We start from the raw sequence: 22,323 nt of genomic DNA, 5'->3' as shown, positions 1-22,323 counted from the left end.
GAGCAGTCTGACTGAGTGATGGTAGGCACCAGCAGGTTCGTAAGCATTCATTCAAACAGCACTTTCGTGTGTTTGCCAGCAGCTCTTAGCTGTGCTTCAAGCATTGCGCTCTTTCTGACTTCAAGCCAATCAACTCCCGAGATTAGGCTGGTGTAACCGATGTGAAATGGCTAGCTAATTAGTGGGGTGCGTGCTAATAGCGTTTCAATCGGTGACGCCACTCGCTCTGAGACTTGGAGTAGTTGTTCCCTTGCTCTGCATGGGTAACGCTGCTTCGAGGGTGGCTGTTGTCGATGTGTTCCTGGTTTGAGCGACGAAAGGTATACTGTTACACTGGCAATACTAAAGTGCCTATAAGAACATCCAATAGTCAAAGGTATATGAAATACAAATGGTATAGCGAGAAATAGTCCTATAATTGCTAAAATAACTACAACCTAAAACTTCTTACCTGGGAATATTGAATCATGTTAAAAGGAACCACCAGCTTTCATATGTTCTCATGTTCTGAGCAAGCAACATAAACGTTAGCTTTTTTACATGGCACATATTGCACTTTTACTTTCTTCTCAAACACTTTGTTTTTTGCATTATTTAAACCAAATTGAACATGTTTCATTATTTATTTGAGGCTAAATTGATTTTATTGATGTATTATATTAAGTTAAAATAAGTGTTCATTCAGTATTGTTGTAATTGTCATTATTACAAATACATTTTTTTTAAATGGCCGATTAATCGGCATCGGCTTTTTTTGGTCCTCCAATAATCGGTATCGGCTTTGAAAAATCATCATCAGTCGACCTCTAGTACAGTAGACCTATAGCATTCTGGAGTTGAATGAAAATCCTTCAATGAAAAAGCAACAGTGGCAGGAGCGAGAGTCTGAAGATTGTTTAAGAAAATATCACAAAATAAATAGTTGTTCAGTGACAATCGGAAACATGCAGTCATGTGACTTAAAGCCCCATATAACAAAATAAGGTTTGAACGTTCAGTGGAAACTGTAAACAAACATTCCAGCAAGTGTACAGGGGGTATTAGGGGGTCGTTAGTTTTGTTTCCTATTGGGATTGAAGTACTAAAACCAGATAGTTGTAATTTTGCGTTAGTAATAACCACATGAAGCTTAGACATCTACTCAGTATGAGCATTTCAAAATCAGAGTGGCATGTGACCATGTTACGTCTGCACTGTGTAGGCTTGGTAAGTATGCAAGATGTGTTCATGTTTGTCAAACTATAAGAATGATGAGAAGATTGCATGGATCATTTGGGAATTGCACTGCAACTTGAGACAAAAACTCAAAGATATGGTATAGAATTGAGATGATGTATGAAAAATAAATTGACAGTGCACACAATACATGTAAACGCACATGCTTGCACACACACACTCACCCCGCCCCCTCTGGCTTCACATAATGCTGATAGGAAAGTGCAGCTTTTTAACAGAAATTGGTTGACAGATGGATACTGTATGTGGGCAGGCAAACAGGCAGACATCATTTAAGCCTTTGTGAGAAGCCATGTCATCATTGCCACATATACAGAGCCTCATAAAGGCCCACTCATGCCTCTCATATGATCTAAACCAGCGATCTGTAAGCTGACTAATTTGGCCAATTGTTTCAATCAAGAGTGGAGCACATTAGCATAGGCATCAGTTAAAATGCATGCACAACCGGAATGTTCATGAAACAATTATTAATTTAGAAGCCATATGTACTGTAAATATACAATATTGTACCTTAATGATACTCCACCTAATGCTTCTGACTAGACTTACTCCCATTGGCACCATTGATTGGCTTTTCACAGGTGTCGCAGTGTGATACTATGGCATGCATTCTAGTGCAATGTCATTCACCTATGCAGTCTGGCTCTCATAATTGAACCATTGATGCATTAAATGCTCTCACCAAAGTGGTATTTCCACACAACCAAGAATGCACAATGCCATACAGGCTTCTCCAAGTGTATGCAAAACAAAAAGTGACTTAAAAGCGCTCTGCTGGATGTGCAACTTTATGAGTGAGACCATGAGCAGATACCCGGATGTGGTAACCCTCTCTAACCGGTCACTGCGCCTTTAATCCCCCCACCTCCCCAAAGTCATATGATAACGTGAGCTGTCCAATGGCACAGTGGCGGCATCAGATCCTTGGAGGGTTGTTGGTGACTTGGTCAATCCAGCGCAGGAACCTGCTGACCCGCGTGTACACCCCAGGGAAGGAGGGGTCACCACAGCCATGACCCCAGGAGATGACCCCTGTCAGCACCCAGCGGCCCCCCTCTCCCTGACACACCAGGGGACCACCGCTGTCACCCTGGCAACTGTCCACGCGCCGACGGTCCGACAAGCTGCCCGCACACAGCATGCGGCTGGTATAGCGCTCGCCGTATCGCTTCTTACACTTCCAGGAGGGCAGCAGGGGAACCCAGGCCTGCAGCAGTGTACGGGAGTATTCCGAGTCTGAGAAAGTGAGGGATGAACAGAGAGATAAGAGAGAGGGAGGAAAAATCCATGGAAATACTCTCACATAAAATATCAAGCAATGAACAGATCAAATGGCTGATTCCAATATAAACACAAAAGGAACTGTCTGTAACAGAGAGGCTCATGTTCAGCACCTGTGATGCCCCACCCTGTGATGACACAGGCGGCTGGCCTCTTCCCCCACTTGCTGCCAGGCGCAGGGAGGCAGGCTGAGTTGGTATGAGGGTTAAAGGCCACACAGTTGCCTTCGGTGCCCTTCAGTCTAAGCAGGGCAATGTCATACTCCCAGCCTTGGCTGTGGTACTTCCTGTGAATGATGATGCGCTCCGGGGACAGGCTGCGCTCAAAGTCATCCCTCTCCTCCGTGTGGTAGTCACCCAGTCGCAGCACGTAGCGCGATGGGTCCCCGCCAAACCTAAGAGAGGGAGAGATAGGATGAAAAAGAAGACAGGAAATCAAGGTCTGAGGAAGTTGAAGCCAAGCTGAAAAGAAGCCAGACTGAAAAGAAGCCAAGCTGAAAAGAAGCCAAGCTGAAAAGATCAAGACAGTGACTCAAGAAAGTTTCACTTATCAGTGGCGTGTCAATCTCTTACGAAGAATACTTTATACAATTATTGACATAGACAAGCTCCTTGATAGATCATTTATTGTATGCGTGACACATGTCATTTTTAGAACGTAGTCACTGCAATTCCATCATTGAACACTAGATGTCTCTGTGTCCCACCTCTTGAAGCAGTGTGCAGCAGTCAGGACCCAGCAGGAGTTGATGAGCGTGGCTCCACACAGTGGATGGTTCCCTTTGGACTGGGACTTGAGCCACAGAGACACCTGCCATGGCCAGTCCCCCCTAACACAGCACAACCAGGGGAGGAGAGAGAACATATGTAGAAATAGATCAGTGAAACAAAGTAATATAACCCTTTGTACGTGCGTGTGTTTACAGTGTACCTGATTGACTTGTCCCCTCCAATTATCCTCCTCCTGCGGCGCTGTGTGTTTGGCCTCATGCCGCAGGTCTGCGTTATTATGGCGCCATCTCCCACCGGCTCGGGGACGTAGTCACAGATGACCCCTGCATCTTCGCTGTGCTTGCAGTCATGGGCGTCCTCTCCCTCGGCCGGACACTCCCCCAGGGACACCTCAGCCCCCATGCACCTCACATTGTCCAGGTGGATGGGGCCCTTGCCTGCTCCAAAATATGCCATGGAGCGAGCCTTCGACACCCCACTGAGGAAGAGACAAGGGAAAAGTACATTTCAAAATTCCTAAATGTCCCCATCTCCTGAATGGCAGTTAAAGTAAGAGTTGATCACCCAGAGACAGGGAAACCCCAGGTGTCTAACCACATACTTGACTTTGAGGTATACCACAGATGAGGGAAAGGATATGATACATTAACAGGGAGAAATATGAGCGAGAGAATCCATATTTACACAAATCCCAACTGCCTGCAGACCACCGCAGCATTGACATCATTCCAGCCGTCATCACACACGCTCCCCCATTGGCCATTCAGAAACACCTCCACACGCCCCTCCTTCCGGCTCTCTCCAGCAACCAGTCGCAACAGAGGGCCTGGGACCAGAACAGAGAACCACGATAAACCGCAATGTATGAATTTGAATTTTCTTTGCAATATTCACCAGAGAAGATAAGACATCTAACAGAGATATGTGGATAGGAACTTTGATTTGATTTCTTATGCGATCTAAGTGGGTACAGTTAGTTGGCCTACCTGCGATGCGTGGCAACCCTGGCACCTCATTGGTCTCTCCGCCCCTCTCACAGCGCACCCCTACGTCCTCGCTGTGGGAGCAATCATGGCGACCCCACTCGGCGTGCCCGCAGGCAAGCAGGGTGGCCTCTGAGCCTTTACACTGCACCTCATCCAGCAGGATCAGCCCTGTGCCCCCTCCGTACAGCCCATCTGATGTCACCTCTGCACGCCCCCTGCTGGACAAAACGCCATTACTACAGTATCACTACACTATTACGACAATATCACAACACTATTAATACAGATACACCTAATTCCCATGTTCAGATTGTATTTGTACATAAAATGACTCCTGTAGACCCACCTGAAGCCCAGCTGTCTACACACCACTTGTGCGTGGTGCTCAGTCCAGTTGTCGTCACACACCGTACCCCAGTCCCCAGAGTGGTACACCTCCAGACGACCTTCCCAGGGACTGTCAGACCCCACCAGCCGTACTACACCATCTGCAACACGGTGTGTGTTTGAAACAGTGTGTATGTGTTTTGCATACAAATATGTGTAATGTTCTGGGTGTTTACATACACATAGCATTCCTGTCCTGACTCCTAACCTGTATATGGGTTACAGGACACGCCAGCATCCTCCATGTGGTCACAGTTGTGTTGTTGCCAGTTGTTGTGGGGACACTCCTCCAGGGAGAGCTCGTTGCCTGTACACTGCACCCCGTCTAGGAGGATGGGACCAGAGCCCTGGCCAAAGTGAGCCCACGTCCAAGCCTTCGGTACACCCCTGAGTGGACACACACACACAGGCATACGCAATGACCATATTACTAACTCACACAAGAAATACAAACACCATATATGGACAACATGTAAACAATATATGGCAACCACTCAAGGGTCTTTCAAATGTACACATATAAATGTATTCCCACCAAGTTAACAGCCCATAAGGGTACTGTACAGAGCACAAAAACATGCACTTACAGAGCAGAGAAATACATTTACATGGCACAAAAACCCCAGTCCCTGTTTCAACACTCAAGCACACCAAATATAGTCAGTATAATTGAGAAATGAATTATTAATGACCCGTGGAATATCTGAAAAGTGTCCTGAGACCGATCCACTTTGCTTTTTTGTTTATCCACTCTTTGTACACACGCACTGTTGGGGCGAGTGACTCTGAACTTACCATGGCTAGCCTCAAGTCGTACAAGAAAAAATTAAATATAGAACATTTTGCTATTTGCCTCATGATTCCTGTATGCTTTGTTGACTACGAACTTTCTTTTCCCAACTGTGGGACAGACTGTTTGTTCCCACACTCGGGACTCTGACTCTCTATAGGTTACACATACTTTTGGCCTAACATCCTATTCTAACCACCTCTCGCTGGGTTTGTATTCATGTTACCTGATGAAATTGCTGTACAATATGATATTGTTGCCATCTGATGCAGATGTCATAAATCAGCAGTGCAGAGCTCTCCCTGTCCTGTGCCGTGCCTTGATTGTATTACTGTTGATGGTATCTGGAAATGTATTCTGCATGCATGTACACCCTGGCCCGTCTACAATCTACATCTACAATTCTGACACTGATATCTGCTTCACTGATTTCTGCTCTCGTAAAAGCCTGGGTTCTCTGCATGTTAACACTAGACAGCCTTGGTTTCTCAAATGATTGCCTCGCCTGGTTCACCAACTACTTCTCTGATAGAGTTCAGTGTTGTCCGGACCTCTGGCAGTCTATGGGGGTGCCACAGGGTTCTATTCTTGGACCGACTCTCTTCTCTGTATACATCAATGAGGTCGCTCTTGCTGCTGGTGAGTCTCTGATCCACCTCTACGCAGACGACACCATTCTGTATACTTCTGGCCCTTCTTTGGACACTGTGTTAACAACCCTCCAGGCAAGCTTCAATGCCATACAACTCTCCTTCCGTGGCCTCCAATTGCTCTTAAATACAAGTAAAACTAAATGCATGCTCTTCAACCGATCGCTACCTGCACCTACCCGACTGTCCAACATCACTACTCTGGACGGCTCTGACTTAGAATACGTGGACAACTACAAATACTTAGGTGTCTGGTTAGACTGTAAACTCTCCTTCCAGACCCACATCAAACATCTCCGATCCAAAGTTGAATCTAGAATTGGCTTCCTATTTCGCAACAAAGCATCCTTCACTTATGCTGCCAAACATACCCTTGTAAAACTGATCATCCTACCAATCCTCGACTTCGGCGATGTCATTTACAAAATAGCCTCCAATACCCTACTCAACCAATTGGATGCAGTCTATCACAGTGCAATCCGTTTTGTCACCAAAGCCCCATATACTACCCACCATTGCGACCTGTACGCTCTCGTTGGCTGGCCCTCGCTTCATACTCGTCGCCAAACCCACTGGCTCCATGTCATCTACAAGACCCTGCTAGGTAAAGTCCCCCCTTATCTCAGCTCGCTGGTCACCATAGCATCTCCCACCTGTAGCACACGCTCCAGCAGGTATATCTCTCTGGTCACCCCCAAAACCAATTCTTTCTTTGGCCGCCTCTCCTTCCAGTTCTCTGCTGCCAATGACTGGAACGAACTACGAACTACAACTAAATCTCTGAAACTGGAAACACTTATCTCCCTCACTAGCTTTAAGCACCAACTGTCAGAGCAGCTCACAGATTACTGCACCTGTACATAGCCCACCTATAATTTAGCCCAAACAACTACTTCTTTCCCTACTGTATTTGTTTTATTTATATATTTATTTTGCTCCTTTGCACCCCATTATTTTTATTTCTACTTTGCACGTTCTTCCACTGCAAATCTACCATTCCAGTGTTTTACTTGCTATATTGTATTTACTTTACCACCATGGCCTTTTTTTGCCTTTACCTCCCTTATCTCACCTCATTTGCTCACATCGTATATAGACTTGTTTATACTGTATTATTGACTGCATGTTTGTATGTGTCAAACTGCTTTGCTTTATCTTGGCCAGGTCGCAATTGTAAATGAGAACTTGTTCTCAACTTGCCTACCTGGTTAAATAAAGGTGAAATTAAAAAAATAAACAAGGTATGACTCCAAACCAGAAAAGGCTACTCTCCTCGATGTTATCCTCACAAATACTCCTGATAGGTATCAGTCTGGTGTTTTCTGTAATGACCTTAGTGATCACTGTTTTACAGCTTGTGTTCGTAATGGCTGCTCAGTGAAACGACCTGTCCTGATTTGTCATAGACGCTTGCTAAAAAAAAATTATGAGCAAGCATTGTCATGAACTGGCCTCTGTAAAATGGTATAGAATCAGCTTGATCGCCTCTGTCGAGGACGCTTGGCCATTCATTTTTAATATTTTCCGTGATATTGTTAACAAACACGCCCCCATAAAGATAATGAGAATTAAAAACAGGTTGAGCCTCTGGTTCGACCGTGATCTTGCAGAGTTACTCCACCTCAAGAATTGCATTTGGCGAAAGGCTCGGCACACGCATACTCAGGCGGACTGGCACTCGTTCAGGCAAATGAGAAATAAGTGCACTCAGGCGATCCGGAAGGCAAAAGTTAGTTACTTTAAGGAGCAGTTCTCTCTCTCTGGGTCTAACCCCCCCCCCCCCCACCCCCACAGCTGCCCATGTACCTTAATGTTGATGTGGTTGTTACTGACAAGAACCACATGGCTGAGCTCTTTAAATCACTGACAGGCTTTGTTGATGTCTATCGTATTATCCCGGGTATGCAATCTGGTTTCCGTTATGGATGTGTCACTGCAACCTTAAAGGTCCCCGATGATGTCACCATTGCCCTTTATTCTAAGCAATGTTGTGCTGCTGTTTTTATTGACTTGGCCAAAGTTTTTGATACGGTAGACCATTATATTCTTGTGGGCCGTCTAAGGAGTATTGGTGTCTGAGGGTTCTTTGGCCCGGTTTTCTAGCTGCCTCTCTCAGAGTGCAGTGTGTAAAGTCAGAAAATCTGCTGTCTCAGCCACTGACTGTCACCAAGGGAGTACCCCAAGGCTCGATCCTAAGCCCCACATTCTTCTCAATTTACATCAACAACATAGCTGAGGCAGTAGTAAGCTCTCTCATCCATTTATATGCAGATGATAGTCTTATACTCAGCTGGCCCCTTCCCAGATTTTGTGTTAAATGTTCTACAAAGTTTTCTTAGTGTCCAACAAGCATTCTCTACCCTTAACTTGGATCTGAACACCTCCAAAACAAAGGTAATGTGGTTCGGTAAGAAGAATGCTCCTCTCCCCACAGGTGTGATTACTACCTCTGAGGGTTTAGAGCTTGGGAGTATGGCTAGACGGTACACTGTCCTTCTCTCAGCACATATCAAGCTGCTAAAGTTAAATCAACACTTGGTTTCCTTTAAAGTAATCGCTCCTCTTTCACCCCAGCTGCCAAACTAACCCTGATTCAGAAGACCATCCTACCCATGCTAGTTAACGGAGACATCATTTATAGATCTGATTTTCTTTACAATTCGGCCGTCAGATTTGCCACTAATGCTCCTTATAGGACACATCACTGCACTCTATACTCCTCTGTTAACTGGTCATCTCTGTATACCTGTTGCAAGACCCACTGGTTAATGCTTATTTATAAAACCCTCTTAGCCTCACTCCCCCCCTATCGGAGATATCTACTACAGCCCTCATCTTCCACATACAATACCCGTTCTGCCAGTCACATTCTGTTAAATGTCCCCAAAGCACACACATCCCTGGGTCGCTCCTCTTTTCAGTCTGCTGCAGCTAGTGACTTGAACGGACAGTTTTATCTCAATCTCTTCATTCAAAGACTCAATCATGGACATTCTTACTGACGGTTGTGGCTGCTTTGCGTATTGTTGTCTCTACCTACTGGTCCTTTGTGCTGTTGTCTGTGCCCAATAATGTTTGTACCATGTTTTGTGCTGCTACCATGTTGTGTTGTCATGCGTTGCTGCCTTGCTATGTTGTCTTAGGTCTCTCTTGTCATGTGTGTTTTGTCCTATATATATATATATATTTTTTTTTTAACTAGGCAAGTTAGTTGAGAACAAATTCTTATTTACAATGATGGCCTACCAAAAGGCCTCCTGTGGGGATGGGGGCTGGGATTGTAAAAAATATATATATATTTTTTTTTAAATTATATAATTTTATAAAATATATATATATATAAATTTATATATATTTTATCCCAGCCCGCAGGAGGCCTTTTGGTTCAATGGTTCAATAAAATAAATAAATCAAACGTACTGTAAGACACTCATTTTGTGTGCGTGACTACATGTGGGTGATCTGCTAAGAGCAACGATGACATCTGAATAATCTGGATCAGCTGGCTCCTCTCCAGCAGAGCAACAACCCAAAACACTGTAGGCCATCAAAAATGCATGCCTTCCATTCATCTATATTAATATAGTTCACTCAGTGGGAATGCAGCAGTGTAAATAATGCTATCCTAGCAGGAGTGCATCCAGCTTTGTGGAGTGCTTGGTTGGTGGGCAACTTCATGCCTGGGAACCCTTGCTACCACTGATAGGGCTTCACCTCTAGTTTTTACCTACATAGGAACTGAGTCACATTTAGTGGAGGGAATCACATTAATAACCCATAAGCTACCTGCAAGTCAAGCACCATGCTCCTGAGCCATCAGAACCCCAGTGCTGCTCACCCCAGTCCCAGCTGCCGACAGACCACCTCAGCATCGATGTCATCCCACTGGTCATCACAGATGGTGCCCCACCTCCCATCATGGTACACCTCCACACGACCCTCGAAGTCCTCCAGGCCACCTACCAACCTCAAGGGGGCGCCATTGCCTGAAAAAGACAGCAGAAAGTAGTTACCTGGCAGAACATGTTGGCATCATATTACAATAGAAACCACCGGTCTTCTAAGTTATCTACTTGTCCACTTATGGTCTCCTTGATAAATGTAAATAACCTCGTGCCCAGTGCCATGATAAATAAAGTTATCTGAACCACAGAACTGTTGGAATGCTGTGACCCCGAACACTGGCTCAGTTTGGTTCAACGCTCCGGCATGTCATTTGAAACTACAGCAAGTATAAGTATGTGCGGGATGCAGGGAGCAGGAAAGGGGGGTGGATCAGTTATGCAATCGGAGTATGTGAGCAGCCCTGGCAGAGAAGTTGAGGAGGTGGGGGGGTTGTTTGGGGTAGGTGGGTTGACAGGGGCTCAGGGCTCTCAGATAGCTCTTTCCCTCATAATGTTCCAGACTGAATAATTCACTGCATCACACTAAATATATCACCAGGGCCTGCTCCTCTGGGCACCCCTCTCTCTACCCTCCTAACACACACGCAGAGGCACACACACGCGGAGGCACACAAACAAACACACACACATACCCCTGTTGTAGTTCATTATGCCCCTTTGGGACGCTATGACACGAGTGCTGTAGAAGCCGTGAGAGCTGGCAGCCTCAGAGAGCTCTAAAAGCTACGTGAATGACTAGGCAGGCAACATCAGCTCCCTCTTGGCCGTGCTGCTCAGAAGAGACTGTTCTTGTTCTAGCCTTGCAGTGTTTGTGTTATGGAGATGAATCTTAGCCACGAATCTCAAACTGGCGCAGCAGCTCTGACTGGGGTGGGATAAGGACAGTGAAACTCTAAGAGAGAGGGTACACAGTCTCTCTCTATCACTGTCTTACTCAAAAAGGGGAAGTGGCTCTTCACAGCTTTAGATAACTCTACTGGTAGGCCTAGTACACATGTAAAGTCAAATGTACTACATTTATACTGTATGTGTAGCACTTGTGAGAAATCTATGCTTTATCCCCATGGATGTTTTGAAATCTCCAACAGCCTCACCTTCAGGTGCAGCACACACCACCCCCGCTTCGTTTCCATGGTTACAGTCGCTGGTGACAAACTTCCGACTCCTGCAATCCAGCAGAGTGTTTTCGTTGCCACGGCAGCCAAGGCGTTCATAGTGGAAGAGTCCAGAGCCGGGCCCGAAGTAGGAGTGCTGGAGGGCCGTGCCGATCTCACTGCAGACAGAAAGACAGGATGGACGGAGAGAGAAAGACCGGTGGACAGTCAGGAGTGGAGCATAGGATTTGACACACACACAAAGCAGTGATACAAGTATGGCAGTAGCTCTCACCCCAGTCCAAGCTGTTTGCAGATCACACTGGCATCGCGGTCGGTCCAGTGTGTGTCACATACCGCCCCCCACTGGCCATTTAGGTATACCTCCAGACGCCCGCTCTGAGGGGAGGACCCACCTACCAACCTGGCAGCTCCTGGAGAGGAGAGAAGGCATTAAGATATGGAACAGCACCAGAGATTGTGAAATCATTTGAAATGACAGGTGGGACATCTCTCTCTCACACCCACCAGAAACAGGTAGACCGACAAAGTGCTACCAAGTCAACCATGAATCCAACAGGTGTGATTATCTCAGGATAATTGTATAGATTATCCTTGGTTTGTGGGTCTTGCAACACTTACCTATTCCAACCTGACAAACACACACGCTTTCACACACATACCCTAAGTCATATCGCCTACAAACCCTGAGGAAGGTTAACCGTTTCAAAGAGAGAACTTGGGAGAGTTAAAAAGAGGCAGACAGATAATGACAGCAAACACAGATATTTCAACACGGGGATATCTACATACAAGCAAGGTGCTGACAGACCAGTACAAAGACAGACGGTTGGCTAATGGACACGCAGGGTAAAGGCTGACACATGCTTCCCAGTCTAAACAGTTTGAGCATATATTATGAAAACATTTTTGACGTTTTGGTGTTCGGCAGGGTTTTTCTTCAGGCCATTCGTGCACACAACATTTTTTTGTTCTTGAGGCAAGTCGAAGTTCGGTAGCCGAAGTCTACGCCCCTTCATCTGTGATTGGTCAACAGTAGGGGTGGGAACTATGGATGGGATTCTTCAATGAAGTGTTTGCTGTCATTCAATGAGGGAGAGCACAGCAGCAGCAAGGCCCTACTGTCTGCAGTGCACTAGTTTTCATGCACATTTTTTTCACTTGAGAAGTACTGCACCAAACATCTTAGCTAGATTTAAAATTGCAAGACTAAGCAAAAAAAGTCTAAACTAATTAGAGATTTCTTCATTTTTTTTTCAAGCATTTTTCTTGTTTTCTAACAAAGGTCTTTAGGGAGTATGCGAGCACAGACATTCACTTGACCGAGTTCTGCTAGGAGCAAACCGAACCGATGGACAGTATGTGGATGCCTTTACACTCCTAAAGGGGGGTGAGAGAACAATATCGGCTGCCAAATGGATAGGTGGGAAACACAGTGGGAGCCAACTGACAGACATTCAGAAAAATAATGGGGCGCAGACAGATTGAGAGACACAAGCAGACAGGCACATACAGTGCATTCGGGAGGAATTCAGACTCCTTCACTTTTTCCGCATTTTGTAACGTTACAGCCTTATTCTAAAATTGATTAAATAGTTTTTTTCCCCCTCATCAATCTACTCTGAAAACACCATAATGACAAAGCAAAAACAGGTTAAAAAATTGTTTTAAAACTGAAAAATCACATTTACATAAGTATTCAGACCCTTTACTCAGTACTTTGTTGAAGGACCTTTAGCACCGATTACAGTATTGCTGTACAGCTATTTTCAGGTCTCTCCAGAGATGTTCAATCAGATTTAAGTCCGGGATCTGGCTGGGCCACTCAAGGACATTCAGAGACTTGTCCCGAAGCCATTCCTGCATTGTCTTGGCTGTGTGCTTAGGGTCGTTGTCCTGTTGGAAGGTGAATCTTTACGGTCCTGAGCACTCTGGAGCAGGTTTTCATCAAGGATCTCTCTGTACTTTGCTCCGTTTATCATTCCCTTGATCCTGACTAGTCTCCCAGTCCCTGCCGCTGAAAAACATTCCCACAGCATAAGGCCACCACCATGCTTTACCGTAGGGTTGGTATTGGCCAGGTGATGAGCGGTGCATGGTTTCCTTCAGACGTGACGCCTGTCATTTAGGCCAAAGAGTTCAATCTTGGTTTCTTCAGACGAGAGAATCTTGTTTTTCATGGTCTGAGAGTCCTTTAGGTGCATTTTGGCAAACTCCAAGCGTGCTGTCATGTGCCTTTTTACTGAGGAGTGGCTTCCGTCTGGCACTGTACCATAAAGGCCCGATTGGTGGAATGCTGCAGAGATGGTTCCCATCTCCACAGAGGAACTCTGGAGCTCTGTCAGAGTGACCATCGGTTTCTTGGTCACCTCGCTGACCAAGGCCCTTCTCCCCCCGATTGCCCGGGTGTTTGGCCCGTTTAAGAATTTAAGAATGATGGAGGCCACTGTGTTTTTCGGACTTTCAATCCTGCACAAATGTTTTTCTACCCTTCCCCAGATCTGAGCCTCTCGGAGCTCTACCGACAATTCCTTCGACCTTATGGCTTGGTTTTTGCTCTGACATGCACTGTCAACTGTGTGATCTTATATAGGCAGGTGTGTGTGCCTTTCCAAATCATGTCCAATCAATTGAATTTACCAATCAAGTTGTAGAAACATCAAGGATGATTAATGGAAACAGGATGCACCGGAGTTCAATTTCAAGTCTCATAGCAAAGGGTCTGAATACTTATGCAAAAAAGGTATCTGTTTTGACTTTTAATACATTTGCAAACATTTCTAAACCCTGTTTTCGCTTTGTCATTATGTGTTGATTGACAGTCTGTAGACTGGCCACCCCACATATGCTCTCTCTAATTCTCTCTTTCTTTCTCTCTCTCGGAGGACCTGAGCCCTAGGACCATGCCCCAGGACTACCTGACTATGATGACTCCTTGCTGTCCCCAGTCCACCTGACCATGCTGCTGCTCCAGTTTCAACTGTTCTGCCTTATTATTATACGACCATGCTGGTCATTTATGAACATTTGAACATCTTTGCCATGTTCTGTTATAATATCCACCCAGCACAGCCAGAAGAGGACTGGCCACCCCACATAGCCTGGTTCCTCTCTAGGTTTCTTCCTAGGTTTTGGCCTTTCTATGGAGTTTTTCCTAGCCACCATGCTTCTACACCTGCATTGCTTGCTGTTTGGGGTTTTAGGCTGGGTTTCTGTACAGCACTTTGAGATATCAGCTGATGTACGAAGGGCTATATAAATACATTTGATTTGATTTTGATTTGATACGGAAATGTTTTTACTTAATCCATTTTAGAATAAGGCTGTAACGTAACAGAAATGTGGAAAAAGTGAAGGGGTCCGAATACCTTCCAAATGCACGGTAGGTTCCCGAGATAGTCAGAGGCATAGATATCCTGCCAGAGTAACATGATCACCCCAAAACCACAGCAAAGATACAAAGATACCTCGCAATTATTTGTTGGTCACTTTGGAATTCATACACCACTATAAATCATCTGGTTCCAGGTAGTTACCCAGCAGTATTGATTCCCTTGAAGTAAGTATCAGTCGGTAAATTCTCACCCTGGTGGCAGTCGCAATAGGCCCAGCCGATGGCTCCAGAGCTCTGGCGGAAGAAGCACCAGGGGTTGGACTCGCGGTCAGGGTTACGGCAGTAGCTGTGGTCGCCCAGCCCCCGGCCTGGGTACTGCAGGACGTAGTCTGGGAACTCTGTCCACTTCAGGCAGGGCGAGCCAGAGTCAGTCTGAGACACAGAGCCGTTGTAGTAGCCCAGCTCAGTGAAGCCTTCTGAACAGGACAGAGGAGCTAGGGGGAGACACATTCAGATACAAGGGGTAAATCAAAGGATGAGCTTCTATTGAAGCTTAGTTAATACAGTATAGCAATACACATTTTTGTGAGACGAAGTGATGGAGGGGGGTTAAAGCAGAGTTGTATAATTAAGTCACATTAAGCCAGGCAGGCGTTCAAACAATTTCCTCTCCTTTGTCTCTCTCTCTTTTGGTTCCACCTCCCCCTCTCTCTCCATCCTCAGAGGTAAAGGAGTGAGCCACCTGGCTGGTCAGACTGACAGCGTGTTGCTGCAGTGCAGGGGCCAGAGTATTTGTGTAGGTCTGCTTTGCTGAGTCACAGAGCGTGGTGGGCTACCTTCTCAGACAACCTGAAAACCTGTGCCCTTACTGCAGCCATCTCTCTGTGTGTGTGTGTGTGGGTGGGTGCCCGTGCGTGCATATATCTCTATTTTTTTGTCCTTAAAATGCACGTCAGGAATACAGGTCTTAAATTATTTTTTAAATTCAAATCCTCACAATTATTTTCTCAATGCTGTCAAAAGCATAGTTTGATGATAGATATACAACTTTGGGGTAGACAACTATTCCTCAAGAGGGGTGGATGCTCGTGTCCAGAATCCAGTGCATAAGCCATTAGTTCCTACAGGGTGTACTGATAAACTGAAACTCACTGCAATGCAATTCTCTGAGTAATCCAGGGTTTTTTAATTACAGATGCATTGAACTGGGTCTGCGAGTGCTGCATCTCTATTATCTAATTGGCTTTGAGAAAGCGTGAGATGGGATCGTTACGGAAAAACCTGAGCTCAGCCTTACGTTCTAAACTATGCAGGTTAAAGAACCACTGGGACCACTTGTAAAGATGACCCATCACATTGAATAGGAGTGGGCCATTAAACACAAACACACATCTGGTCCACAGATTGAGTTTTAAAAACTGGGGGAGGGGTCCGTGGTTTAATGCAGAGGCAGACATTTAATGCCAACCAGAGCCAGAGGCAGCCCTGAACTTGATCCATAAATAACCCATGTATTTCCAAGGGATCAATGTCTGGTAATACATCATGCAAAGAATGGAGACAGTTTCTTGGGAATGTCAGTTAAATGCAAATCCAGAACCAACTATAACTAACTGAATTATCAGTCCCTTTTCAATGGGATATGTATGCGCTTATCTGCCTAGCAGTCAGTCTTCAGTAGAAGTAAGATAATCTTTAGCTTTAGGCCCATGCTTCCTGTGATGTGTAACTGATGTGGCAGTACCTCAGCCATATCAGTGTGTGTGTACTGTATAGGATATGAAGGGGAGACGTGCTAACATCCCTCTAGATCCAAGTGTTAAACCCTGAGGAGATTGGAGGGAAGTGGAAATGGGCACTGGGGTCCAGCCAGGAAAGGAAGATATCCTCTTCACGCACCTAAACTCCTCGTCCTGAACCCTCTAAACCAGTGGATTAAGGACCGCAAGTCCTTTGAGGTGTCGCTGGGTAAACATTCACAGCTGTGAGCGATCGCTCGCAAATCTACACCCGCCCAGTGAGTGGCCTAACCCCTGTCTGTGTTTGTTTGAGGGACTGCTGGTCCACATTCGCACAGGCTTAGTGACTTAAGACTGGAGAGGGTGTCTGACTGATGCCTGAGAGAAAAGACATCTTGAAGGAGCAATACTCTGCTCAATTCCAGATTGACACCTTGTCCCAAACCCTGGTCACTTCATGTAGATCTTAAAGGATTGGATAGGTATGAGCAATATGGTAATAGCTCTAGCAAGGTAAAAGGTAATAAATCCATCTTGCTCTTTGATAGGTGTAAGGAAAATTCTAAACAAATCCACCTAATCTATCTCATCCTTTCAGATCGCATAATCGGAGGAGATACATATTTGATAGAGTTCACACAGTAAGAGGGTGTGCCAGAGACAGAAATTTTATGGATAGCGTTATTACGAAAGGTTACCCGGAACATCACCAGCACATGAAAGCAGATGTGCTGTATTGAATGTGTAAATGCATGGATAATCTGTTTCCATGCAGAGGATGAGATAGGGAGTGAGTATATAAATGCATGTATTGAGAGCAAGAAACTCAGTATGCACGTTGGTGTCATAAATCTGTCACACTGTCCATCCCAGTTTCACTAAGCTCTAAAGTATCTTAACATAGCTTGCATTCTATCCCCGATGGGTGTCTATAGTTGAGCCACAAATGGAAACAATCATCTTTAAGACCCAGACTTTTTGAGACCCCATAACATAACTTCACCAAAGACAAGGACCAGACATACAGCATCTGGTTGTTGGAGAGTGAGAGTCGATCAGAGATGATGTCAGGGCTCTTAAATCAGGGACACTCATTTCCATAAATGAAAGCCTACAAATGAGACAAATTTGGGGGTGGGAGAGGGGAGCTGGTTATGTGTCTTTTGGCTGTGGATAAAGAGAGCGACACTCCCAGCAGACCGCCTCCACTGTTAAACAGAAAGAGAGAGAGACAGAAAGAGAGAGAAATAACAAAAGAGAGACTGATGAGGGAGTTGAGTGTTGCCTGAATATCAACCCAACCTTCAGAGGCTCAATTAGAATCACCATCTGATTATCAGCAGCGCTGGTGACATCAAATTACTCTTATAATAGCGTATTTAGCAGAGGAGGGAGGCTTTTTTGATAGAGGGCTTTTTCAAGCTTTTGTTCTGAAATTGTGACATTTTGCTGAAACAACACCTTGCCATCTCACATCCACACCATCCCACTAGGTCCCTAGGAGGGGTGCGTCACTTGAGTGGGTTGAGTCACTGACGTGATCTTCCTGTCTGAGTTGGCGCCCCCCCTTGGGTTGTGCCGTGGCGGAGATATTTGTGGGCTATACTCCTTGTCTTAGGATTGTCTTAGGATTGCCTTGTCTCAGGATGGTAAGTTGGTGTTTGAAGATATCCCTCTAGTGGTGTGGGGGCTGTGTTTTGGCAAAGTGGGTGGGGTTATATCCTTCCTGTTTGGCCCTGTCCGGTGGTATCATCGGATGGGGCCACAGTGTCTCCTGACCCCTCCTGTCTCAGCCTCCAGTATTTATGCTGCAGTAGTGCATGTGTCGGGGGGGCTAGGGTCAGTTTGTTATATCTGGAGTACTTCTCCGGTCTTATCCGGTGTACTGTGTGAATTTAAGTATGCTCTCTCTAATTCTCTCTTTCTCTCAGAGGACCTGAGCCCTAGGACCATGCATCAGGACTACCTGGCATGATGACTCCTTGCTGTCCCCAGTCCACCTGGCCGTGCTGCTGCTCCAGTTTCAACTGTTCTGCCTGTGGCTATGGAATCCTGACCTGTTCACCGGACGTGCTACCTGTCCCAGACCTGCTGTTTTCAACTCTCTAGAGACAGCAGGAGTGGTAGAGTTACTCTTAATGATCGGCTATGAAAAGCCAACTGACATTTACTCCTGAGGTGCTGACTTGCTGCACCCTCGACAAATACTGTGATTATTATTATTTGACCATGCTGGTCATTTATGAACATTTCAACATCTTGGCCATGTTCTGTTATAATCTCCACTCGGCACAGCCAGAAGAGGACTGGCCACCCCTCATAGCCTGGTTCATCTCTAGGTTTCTTCCTAGGTTTTGGCCTTTCTAGGGAGTTTTTCCTAGCCACCGTGCTTCTACACCTGCATTGCTTGCTGTTTGGGGTTTTAGGCTGGGTTTCTGTACAGCACTTTGAGATATCAGCTGATGTACGAAGGGAAAAATAAATTTGATTTGATCATTTAGGCCAGGGATGAACAATCCCAGTCTTCTGTGGCCGGACTGGTGTCACACTTTTTCTCCATCCCTAGCAAACACAGCTGATTAAATTAATTGCATTCTAAACTGAAGATCATGATTAGTTGATTATTGGAGTCCGCTATGTTAGCTGGAACAAAAGTGTGACAGCAGTCTGGCCCCCGTGGACTGGAGTTGCCCATCCCTGGTTTAGGCTATTCAATTAGTGCTGCTGAGTCATTCATCCATGTCCTTGGATGACTTGGCAGAATCACAATGACGGATGGATGAAATCAAGACCTATTAGAAATAAGAGGAAAAGAGGTGTCTACCTGCACTCTGCATAGTATTTAGGTAGCCATCTTGAGAGATGACCTGCAAAAAAAAAGACAACAGAATATGAAACTGCAGGCTTATTTAATTTAGACCAAGTTTTCCACATTAGGTTATGGAAGCCTGTTCATAAGTAGTCCCTTATATCCCATAAGTAGCCTGTTGGATTGTTTGCAGCCTTCATACAGAACAACGTTTTCTCTCTCTAGTATTATATTGTAGCCTACTTGTAGAAATATGGTTTTACTTAACCTAGCTATTCTGTAGAACTGTGAAAAGCATTGTTACACTGTGTTAACCATGTTCATCCCTCTTCTCTTCTGCTATCTGTTTTCAATTACTTTCTATTTTACCACTGAGGCCGGGAGCAGGTGGCATCGCTTAGAATGTCTATGCAGAAAGCAATTAAATTATTGAAGGGTTGAGTTAAAGGGTTCTACTTTGTGGCACCACTATCCCCACCCAGGCCACTAAAATCAATACTGTCATGCATGGGAAACAGCTGCGCAGTAATCAGTTGAACTCTAATAATTGCATCTGTCAATCTAATGGAGACAGGGGCAGCTGGAGTTCTCCATAAAAGGATTCTTTGGGGAAAAGGACAGGAGTAGTTCCTTAGCCCATTTAAAAATGAATTCACCGTTAACTCTTTATAATAACATGAATGAGAATTAATAAACTATTTATAAATAGTAGCTTATACACATTATTCCTAAATTAGTATTTCATTATTTGTAAACATGCATAAGCATTTCATAAACATTACACTTCATAAGCATTTATAGCATTTAACATTGAAAGTTATAAAGTGCACGCAAGTAACCTACAACCGTTGCCTTTACTCTTTTTTGGGGCTTTTGTTGTCACTTTAAAATGATGTAGCCTACAGCCTCGAACCATGTTTTACAAAAATGTTGCTCTCAAGGAATGTCATTGGCTATATGGATCAATTGCTAATTGCAAGGAAGTTTGAACATATCATTGAATGCATTTGCCCCAGTGTTTTTATATTTTTCTTGGTGGTTCAGTATTGCACACATCAGTGTGCATGGCTTTAACTACTGTAAAACGCATGATGAGATAACTCTGACGCACGACCTCCGCAAGGGATGGCGCGGTTTGACAAAACTATTTCTCGCCATCTAATGAAATCGCTGGCGGAGAATAAAAATAATTGGGTCCAATTCAACCGAATTTATACTAGAGTATCGTTGTATTTACCAGCTGATGGGCGCGCTTACTGTGCAGGCTAATTTAGGACACACAGTCAGCCTTCAGAAATGCATTTAGGAAAGCTCAGCATTTATTTATCTTAAATGTTTTACAAAGTGATACTGTATTTACAGTATCTTAGGATGAGTTACCTTATGACAACAGTAAGCCATGTTTGATTGCTGAGGATAGGGTGATAGTCTGTCCCAATTATTTCCTTCACAGGCAATAAAACAAACTGATAAGGGTAGGCTATAGGCTATTGCTCGTTCTTAAGTTTTCTTGGGAGCAAAGTCCTTAGTGAAATGAAAATGTAGCCTACATAGGGCACTATAAAATAATTGGAAGAAAAATAAAAGCGAAAGCTCAGTAATTATGCACTGCAGCAGTAGAGCAGGCCTAATATGATACATTCAAGTGAATGTGTGGCCCAATTTGGATGGTTTAACCTCAGAATTCGGGTTTACTGGCACACGAGAAGGTGCCACGCACAGCATACCTTTTGCAATTACACATAGGTTTATGTTACATAGCCAATAGGCTACGCAAAGTATATAGCCAATTGACTACGCGAAGTCTATTGCCTACCTATATATTCCCAATGAATGTAAATCGTAAGGAATTTGGTTATGGTCACCGGTTTACCTTTCTGTTGTCAATACATATCCCCTCGCAAACAGAAAACGTACAGTGACGATGAAAGATACACATACCTCTCCAGAAACTGAAACCAGAAAACACCATGCAAATGACAGAGAGAAGATTCCTTTTAAAGCGTCCTTGTCCATCATCCTGTTATATGTGTCATTGCCCGCACCTTGAGCAGATTTCACCCATATCCAAAACAGACAGCCAGCCTCCGAGTGCAAGCGACACTGACCAGAGAGAGCCCGCTACTGAGCGTCCAAAGTTAGGCGGGGGACAATGAGACGATGTGCTTGTTTTTTCTGTCTGGAAAAATATATTTTTTAAATAATCCAAACTCCTATGTGACATTACACACCCTGAGGTACCAGCTGTGCTCCAAGCTTCGACTATAAATGACGAACCTCCTAGTGAGGAAGTGTCACTGAAAGGAGACACGGGTAAGAGAAACACGCTGTCGCCTCTCGCCTTCTGCGCAGCCCACAAATGCCGATATGTCGACAATAAACAACACAGCAAACTCAACGCGGTTTAGTTGTAGGTCTATTGCACTTGCGTAAAGGGGCGTTACTGCGCTCAGAGGATAGGTAGGTGAGTGAGGGTTTCATGTTTTATTAATGAATATTTGATTGAGCTGAGTAGTAACTTAATATTGCTGTTGGATATTAAATCAAGAATATGCCTGAATTGAATGCCACATGTTCCACCTGGATTTGATGTAGACGGTAATTTCAACCAGTCACCAAAACGCAAAAAAACATAATTACTCATCTCCAAATTATGCTTTCCTAGCATGGAAAGTTAAACTCGAAGATCAATTAAATGTATATTGCCTTGCAGTAACGAGACAAACACATTCTATAACATAGATCATGACACTGTGGCACTCTCATTTAGGCAAAGGTATTGTAACGACAGATTTCTTCGTCTGAAGAGGAGGTGTAGCAGGGATCGGACCAAAACGCAGCGTGGTAAGTGTCCATATTGTTTATTATAAAACATAAACTGAACACTAAGAACTACGAAACAATAAATGTGAACATGAACGAAAACCAAACTGAAACCCGTGTCCCGTGTGACACAAACACTGACACAGGAAACAAACACCCACAACCCAACAATGAAACCCAGGCTACCTAAGTATGATTCTCAATCAGAGACAACTAACGACACCTGCCTCTGATTGAGAACCATACTAGGCCGAAACAGAAACCTAAACATAGAAACACAAAACATAGACTGCCCACCCCAACTCACGCCCTTACCATACTAAATAAAGACAAAACAAAGGAAAATAAAGGTCAGAACGTGACAGGTATTGTGCCATACTTGGCTAATGGAGATCTCCAGATATGTAATTGGCAATAGGCTAGTACTAGTCATTCTCCCACTAAATTTGTTCCAGGAGTAGAGTAAGCTAGGCTACTGCTCACAACCCGAGGCAGCAGTGGAAACATTTTATGAGACTTTGAAGCCATATGAAC

The 22,323-nt window shown here is 44.7% G+C and overlaps 1 protein-coding gene across 2 annotated transcripts; it reads right to left on the bottom strand.

Annotated features, from left to right (window-relative positions):
- Positions 1–879: 879 nt before the first annotated feature.
- LOC112254299 (neurotrypsin) lies at positions 880–21,344 on the bottom strand. Of its 2 annotated transcripts, XM_024426707.2 has the most exons (14): positions 20,908–21,344; positions 18,982–19,024; positions 14,670–14,912; positions 11,359–11,497; positions 11,064–11,242; positions 9,903–10,050; positions 4,833–5,011; positions 4,584–4,725; positions 4,238–4,452; positions 3,936–4,077; positions 3,451–3,729; positions 3,227–3,349; positions 2,634–2,914; positions 880–2,475 (listed from the first exon to the last, which is right to left on the bottom strand). In XM_024426707.2, the coding sequence occupies exons 1-14, from the start codon at positions 20,983–20,985 to the stop codon at positions 2,156–2,158; spliced, it is 2,511 nt and encodes an 836-aa protein (XP_024282475.1). In that variant the 5' UTR covers positions 20,986–21,344; the 3' UTR covers positions 880–2,155. The 2 variants fall into 2 exon arrangements, with proteins under 2 accessions (XP_024282475.1, XP_024282484.1); XM_024426716.2 differs by lacking the exon at positions 18,982–19,024.
- Positions 21,345–22,323: the final 979 nt, after the last annotated feature.

Source organism: Oncorhynchus tshawytscha, linkage group LG01 (genome assembly GCF_018296145.1).
Source record: "Oncorhynchus tshawytscha isolate Ot180627B linkage group LG01, Otsh_v2.0, whole genome shotgun sequence".
NCBI classification, from domain to species: Eukaryota; Metazoa; Chordata; class Actinopteri; order Salmoniformes; family Salmonidae; genus Oncorhynchus; species Oncorhynchus tshawytscha.
The sequence above is the reverse complement of the archived record's forward strand: the minus strand, read 5'-3'. Positions and strand labels throughout refer to the sequence as shown.